The sequence below is a fragment of the Lepidothrix coronata genome, unplaced genomic scaffold, assembly GCF_001604755.1.
Source record: "Lepidothrix coronata isolate B3197 unplaced genomic scaffold, Lepidothrix_coronata-1.0 Scaffold14, whole genome shotgun sequence".
In the NCBI taxonomy this organism is placed as follows: Eukaryota; Metazoa; Chordata; class Aves; order Passeriformes; family Pipridae; genus Lepidothrix; species Lepidothrix coronata.
The window spans coordinates 5,047,721-5,055,294 of NW_016690194.1; the positions used below are offsets into that span (position 1 = coordinate 5,047,721).

Consider the following 7,574-nt stretch of genomic DNA (forward strand, 5'->3'; position numbering starts at 1 on the left):
TCCTATTCTGACTTGATCAGCAACAAATTAAATTGATTTTTCCCAAGTTGAGTCACTTTTTGACTATGACAGTGCTTGGTGAGTGATCTCTCCCTGTCCTTATCTCAGGCCATGAACCTTTTGCTGGGTTTTCTCTCACCTGTTCAGCAGAGGAGGAGAGGGATAGAACAGCTTTGGTGAGCACCTGGTGTTCACCCATGTCAACCCACCACATGTGTAGCAAGCATTTGATTAAATCATATGTTTCTTTTCAGGTCTGTGATGCAGGTTCATTGTCTCCAGTGTTGTCAGAATTGTGTTCCTGGGTGCTGAGAGTTCGGGGTCCAGGATGCCAGGTTAACTCCAGGGTGGTGAAATGTACTGTTCCCTTTTTGTGTCAAAACAAACAGAAAGAGCTCTACACTGAGCTCCTACCATCATCACAAGGACAGAGGGAAAACAGTTACCTGAATGCATGATGGTACTTCTTAGCAATCCCCTCCTGCTTTCATGGCTTTTTTTGCTACATTTAGGATGCAATGTCCCATGTATATTGACTAAGCCATTAGCAAACTAGGTGGGCAATCTCTTTGACCAGGTATAGATAGGGAAATGTCATGTATACTCTGTAAAAATTGCCTTCCATCTAATCCTTCTATAGAGGAGTCCTAGAAAGGAAAAGAAATACACCACATCTCTTCTGTGGGAGGAAGACTGTTACCTTAAACTATATGAGAGGATTTTCTAGAAGTTCATGTATGGTTGTATCTACTAGGCTGAGTAGTCCTTTGAACCAGCATACAATAGCGGGAATGGAAAGAGTGGTCATTTCAAAAGGTTGATATTAAATAGAGCATAGTAGGGAGTAGCAAAGAGGGAGAGTACTAGTGATGGTTTGTAAACAGAGCACTGTTCTGCTTGACAGTGAGAGCTAATGTTCCCAATTAATTTTCCTTGAAATAATGTATTTCTTTATTTCAGACTCAAAACTTATTTGAAAGATAAATCCTGCTATAACCAGCAAGCTGGAGAAAAATTGTGGATCAAACCCATGCAATTTCTTTAGGATGGGTTTGCATGAAGTATATATGAGCATATATATGCCCTTATCAGGATTGTCAACGCTCTTTTAAAGCCCTGAAAACTGAGATTGACATGCAGTCTGCTACACCTAGATGGATGAGGCCATAGAAAAACACCTAACAATATGAAACCAGTGATAAAAATTAAAAGTAGTAATAATACTGACAATTTTTTCAGAGAAAAGGTTAATAAACTGAGTTTTACAGGAAACCACCATCTTTTAAAGTAAGTTTAAATCAATCCCCTCTGTAAATAGCTGTTCTGGCAACTGTCTAAGGTTATGAATCTGGATTTCTTGGAATAGACTCTGCAGTAACTAAGGAAAGATTGAAAAGTTAGTAATTGTTTTGTCAGAGTAGACCTTCTGAACAATTTTTATTAGGAGGGTATGTCAGGATTTTCTGATGTTTCTTTACTTTAGTTCTTTGCTTTCTTCCCAAGTATGTCATATCCTATGACATTTACAATGTCATAGGATAAGAATATCTCTCACTCCATCTCAATCTGCAAAGAACTTCTCAGTTTTGGAGTCTATGAAAAGTCTGAAGCTTAAAACCATAACAATTTCCTCCTCAAAAGGATTCTTTAGAAGTCTTCTACATTAATGTTGTTTTCACAGAAAATAGTCATGTTATGACCCGAGTTTACCCACATTTGATAATGTTCAAATGTGGGTAAAAGTTCCTGGTTCGTGACTCCAGGATCAATTTCCACAATGGTTAAAAACAAAGATTTAGAAGAATCAATACAGGAAACTTTACTTGGAGTTTGGACATTTCGTTCATGTAGTTGACTCTAAATGTAGACCAACCTCCTGTACTCTCTTGTGGACAAAAGAAGGGGGACTAGGGTATAGAGTGGCTACTCCCCAGTTCAGTGCTTCAGTGGCCAAGGTGGTGAGGCATACCACATGTTAGCAGCTCAATTCATATGCAGTCATAGTTACCTACACATAGCAGGCAGTTATACATATATATGTAACCATAGTTATCTTTGCAGAATGTGCAGAGATTTTTGAGAACAAAAAAACCAGAAATACTATTAGAATGGATGGCAGTTCTGAATATTATTTCTAGTTCACAGCTTTCTGTAAGTGGCTACCAAATCCTCTGAATCTGATTTTCTTCATGCCTATAGCAGTTCAATATGATAGATTGATCAGTTTCAGGGTAGAAATGAAATCAGGAGAATCAGGCTTAGAAATGTTCTATTCTGATTTGTAAGAAGAAGAGATCTGCAACAAGACATGTCTTGCATTTATCCCAGTTTAATTCATGAGTAATACCAAGCAAGTCAGAGGAACTGGGCTGGTAAGAGATGGAAAATAAAGATCACATGGGGGAAATTCACACTTATTCTTACAAAGGAAATTTTTTATTTCCTTTCTTCTAAGGAACACAACTCTTATTTATAATCTATCCCTCGCAAAAAATTGGAACTTAATCTAAGTACAATTAGAAGCAGATTGACCCAGTATCTGGCAACATACTTTCCAGGAACTCAAACTGTAGTTTCCCTCAGGAAAGATCTTCTCCGAATGATCTGCACTGGGGAAGGAGATAAAAGCAGAAATCAGACAAACTCCTTTTCACAGAATCACAGAATATTCTAGTGGGAATTTTTGTCTCTTTTTCTCTGCAGTATATTCATACACACACATGCACGTACACACAGGCAGACACACTTTCTCCAAAGCACTTTAAATGTGTTAAAATTTTCATGAGAAATGAAATACAGAAGGCTTTCCAAGCACCAGCCAAGTACCATGACCAGATATTCTCTCTTTTTATGAGGATAATGCATGGTTTTCTGTACAAAGTCTTCATGTCTCTGCTATATTTTCCTAGATAACTGAAATGATTGAGGGTGTCACTCCTCCATTAAATGTTTTTGCATCTGCTCATATTGATTCTGCTGAAAATAGAGCAGGTTCCTGTTTTTGTAGCCACCTGTTAGACTTAAAATCAGTGTGATGTACAAAAGTTGGAGTAATGAAGAAATAAAAATGATGGAATGTACCTACAGATGATTTTTACTATGTAATAATTTTTTACAATGGTTCAGTGTCATGATAAACTCTTTTGGAACATCAGATTGCAAGAACAGAAATTCTTTGAAATGATATTCAAGCACTGATGTTCAGGCAGAAGCTGGTGGTCTTGATACTACCATGAGTAATTTTTTTAAACTACATTTTTGTGAATAGTTGAAATCTAAAAATTTTACCATAAAGATGAGACTTTACACATTGTTATGCCCATACTCAAAGATACATATTATGTCAAGACACAGAAGGAAGAAATATACCTGTCAAAAGAATAATAGAGAAAAAAACCCCCTGAAATTAGAATTGGAATTTTGATTCCTAACAAAAGGAGTTAAACAGTGTAAGAAATTTCAAGTTTCAACTAGTCTTGGTACCAAGTAAATGAAGCAAGGTACCTCTTTCCACAGAAAACGAAAACTCTTGTGGCAAACAGACAGTCAGGGTGATGTGTCTAGTTAAAACATTATGCTAGTACAAATATTTATCTTTTTGTCAATATTTGAGATGAACTGGAACTAGGCCACTGAATCTTTGTATGATAAGCTACCTTTAGTCTTTTGGATAGCTCAGGTTTGAACAAAGATATTTTGAGTTGTGTATTGGTTCTGTCTGTGCTTGTCTTGTAACAGAAAAGTTCCCCAAGAAAAGGTAAACAATTCAGCAGCATTAAAATACTCATTTGTTTAAAAGATGCGAGTTCATGGAAAACAGGTGTCCAAGGAAAAAAGCAAAATACCAAAAACATAAAAAAAAAAGGTTTTCAGAGAATATATGAGCTCCCTAAATTATGCTGACAGAGGATAAAGAGTTCCTTAATACCTAGTGAAGAGACGGTGGCAACATTCCACTAGCTTTATGGTCTTGGCAGGGAAATCTGTGAAGTTGGAGGCATTTCCTAATAAGATGTGGCAAGGAACTTCCAGATCGGAGACAGTCAGCATTCCTGTGAAGTAAGTAGCAATTTTCTTCATGAGTAATGAAGAGGAAGATAAGACACAGGGATGTGAGTCATGGGGGCATGATCAAATGAACAATTTTGTTTGATAAAAAGGCACCATTTGAGATGGTTCTGTAAAGGTGTAAGATTAAAAACCTCTAATTGTGGGATTTTGAAAAAATCTGAATAATTTTAAAGAACTGGATTAAGGAGTAAACCCAAAAATATATTCACTTTTTATATGTAGAAATTAAACTACAGTAACTTGTTACACTTAAACCATTTTAGCTTTTTGCCCCTTTTAATTACACTAAAAGTTATGGTAATGGCTTTCTCATTGCTGCATGAGTGTTCTTTCATTAACTAAAATGGAGCTACGTTGCATTTTTAGCAGTGCAAGTAAATACAGAACCTTTTATTTTGTTTTAAATTGAGATAGTTTGCTTTCATAGATATTCCTGAAATTTTTCTGTAAACAGTAATATCAGCACTCACTGCAGTAATGGAGACATGGGATATGAAAGTGACAACTCATGTAGTGTTGTGCAACTCGGACGCATTTTTAGTATGTTCTTGTCAGAACTGGGGTAATAGAAGTTGCTTGGCTCTTCTACCTTCTCCTAGGTATAAGGAAAGCATTTGCCATGGCAGGAGTGGGTGGAATGCAATTTTCTTTCTAAAGCAGATTTTATTATTTTGGAAAGATTTTCCCAGTGGCTGTTCACAATATTATTCTTAAGATCAGTATCATGAAATGACACGTTTTAGTAGGTATTCCTGATTCCTCAGATATGCAGAGCAGTGTCATGTGTTAAAATACTATGGATGGCTGTGAGACTAAAGACATTTCAAGTGTACTAGTTCTGTAAGCTTCAGAAAATAGTGTGGGCTTATCCTTAAAATGTGTATGTTTCTGTTGATACGGTGATCAAAAAGGGATAGGGAATTTGTGGTAGACACAGCCATGGTGTTTTCAGCTACATTTTGTATATCACATACTCAGGGAAGAGAGCTGGAGAAGTGATTGTTAAATGATGGAGATAAATTTTATCTATTGAATGATATCTGATCAATTAATTAAATCTTTGGAATCAATATTATGTTCTTTGTAATTTACCCCTAAAATGGTTGTTGCATTGTGACTCTTCCCTCAGCTTGAAGGTGAGACTTCAAAAATTAAGGATCTGTTGCTGAGTCCCATTTCTGTTTCATTAACTTAGGTTCCCTGTGGAAATAATATCAACCTAAATATCAATTTAATGTTGAGACAAAGAGCTGTTCAGCTTCCCCCTTACTCTTTCTATTTTACACTCTTCCTTCATTCTAATTCTTCTCTTTCTGCTCCAGAATTACTTCTCTATTTCTGTAGCTTTGCATATGAGTCGTGTTACGTACAAAGCAAAAAAAAAAAAAAAAAAGGCAAAAAGACATAATGGAAGAACTAAAATCTTTTCCTATTCTAGTTTTCAGGAACCTTTCATCTCATATTGACTTTTAACCCTGCCAAGCCCAAAAACACCTGTGTTTGAGTGACAAGGGCTGCCCAGCTGTGTGTAGTCTCGTACTGATGCACTGCCACATGGTGGTCACTGATTGTAGGGGACACCAAACCTGGGTACTCTACCTGCAACACAGGCTGTCATGAAACAGGCGACAGTTCCCGCAATCATTGCTCTGAAAGCACCATCAACTATTTCCTTCTTTTTTGAGGGAGCAATACTCGCTAGGAAGAAAAATAAAGTGTGTGTCAAACAGAAATATATGTAAGGAAGATTAAGCTGTCAGCTTTTTCACTACAAGAGGAATTTCCAACCCTGCAGTTTGAACTAGGGAAAACAAGGAGGAAAAGTGTGACATTTTTTAGTGGGTTATTTGAAGGCCAAGTGCCACTGTTGGCTCTTCTGTTAAGAAGGTGGCTTGTATATAAAATGGTGACTTCTGTTTGCTTTGGGAGCTTGTACATCTGTGCTGCTGATGGTGCCCTTCTGAAGGGTCTGGTCCTGTGGCTGGGTCTTGCTCCTCCATGCTCTCCCACTGCTGGCACTGTGGAGCCCCCTGGGCTTCAGGGCAAAAGAAGGCTGCCAGTAATTCCAGCTGCCTTATGAGGAACTCAATTTTTTTTTTTTTAAATTTTTCTTTTTCCATATATGCAACATTTTTACAGGAAACAGCCAACTTCATCTTTCAAACCAGCATACTACTGAAACAGTTTGCTCCTTCTGAAGCTCAGGGGAGCTGTAGTAGCTCAGGCTCATGGTTGAAGGCTAAAGAGGGAGGAATGTTAGCAATGCTTAGTCCTCTCCCCTTGCCCTCAGCACCTCTCCCAGTACTTCCACCCCAAAGCCTATACCCCTCTGGGACCCCTTCCATGCACAGTTAGGTGCTAGCAGAGCAGCACCTCAGCTCCTAATGTTGCTAAGCTTCACCCACAGCCTGTTCCCTCTGGTGTTTTCCTTGGGATTTGCTTGCCAAACAAATTGTCTTTTAGAGAGGTTCTTACTCAGGCCTCCTATTACCAGTCCCAGCGAGCCGAAGTTGGCAAACCCACAAAGAGCATAGGTGGCAATGATTTCAGAGCGAACCTGGAAAACAAACACATACCCTCTCAGTTGTTTGAAACAGCTCGTGCTGATTCAAGGGTCTGAAAATATGGCATTGTGGCTCAGGGCTCCGAGTACTAAAATTCCTCAATTTCACTTGGTTGCTGCCCCAAGTAATGGCTTTCAGAAAGGTAGGCTCATTCTCTTGCTGGAAGTTGATGGCTTTTATACCCACTGCCCATGTGAGAACTCACAAATCATGTGATGTTTTTATTTTTCATGTATATTGTTGTGTCTTGTTGAATTTAGTAATAGCAATTAAAGGCAAAAAAAAAAATCTTATCTTACTAGTGGAAATTTAACTGCTGCTTTCTGAAAGTATGAGTCAGAGAGCTATAACTCAGCTGCTCCTTCATAGCTGGATGCCTCCATGATAGTCTGTTGAAACCTCAAGTTTTGTTATGCATCCCTGACTACTTTGTCCCTGAACAAGCAGAGGACTCTATGTACAAAGGCTGCTCTGTGCATGTTCCACCCTGGGCACAGAAGGGAAATTGGTCTCCTAGAGAATGGATACTTTGATGTGTTAACAGGCAGAGAGGGACATTAAGATTTTGGAATCCCCCTTAGTAGCTTATTTCCTTACTGACTTCCACCATCTTTCTCCCCTTGAATAACACCAGTTCAACCTGGACCTCAAACGAGAGATGAGGTTAGGATGGCCTTTGCTTCCATGGAGGGACCCCTGACATGACACAGAATGACTTAAGGTGAAATCAGGCTACAAACCTTGCAAAACTTCAGATAAATATAGTTCAAACATTTTGAGAAAGTGGGCAAGGTATCTCAGCAAATATTTTGTTCCCTTGGCAGTTCTGAATTCCTGTTTAAGCTATATAGGAATAGGGTTTTAGGCTAAAGCTGAAAATGTGTGAGTATTCTAGCAGGTTTCCTGTTTATTAGAAGTTTCTGTGTTTTAATTTGTCTT

At 38.2% G+C, this 7,574-nt stretch overlaps 1 protein-coding gene across 1 annotated transcript in view; it reads right to left on the reverse strand.

The window, feature by feature from the left end:
• Window positions 1–2,116: 2,116 nt before the first annotated feature.
• SLC28A3 (solute carrier family 28 member 3) overlaps window positions 2,117–7,574 on the reverse strand; it is a 34,711-nt gene continuing 29,253 nt past the window's right edge. The window contains exons 14-17 of the mRNA XM_017806057.1: window positions 6,547–6,628; window positions 5,671–5,769; window positions 3,929–4,052; window positions 2,117–2,609 (exon numbers count right to left, since the gene is read on the reverse strand). Of these exons, the coding sequence (XP_017661546.1) occupies window positions 2,507–2,609; window positions 3,929–4,052; window positions 5,671–5,769; window positions 6,547–6,628 (408 nt within the window). The 3' untranslated portion in view covers window positions 2,117–2,506. The remainder of the gene's footprint in view (window positions 2,610–3,928; window positions 4,053–5,670; window positions 5,770–6,546; window positions 6,629–7,574) is intronic.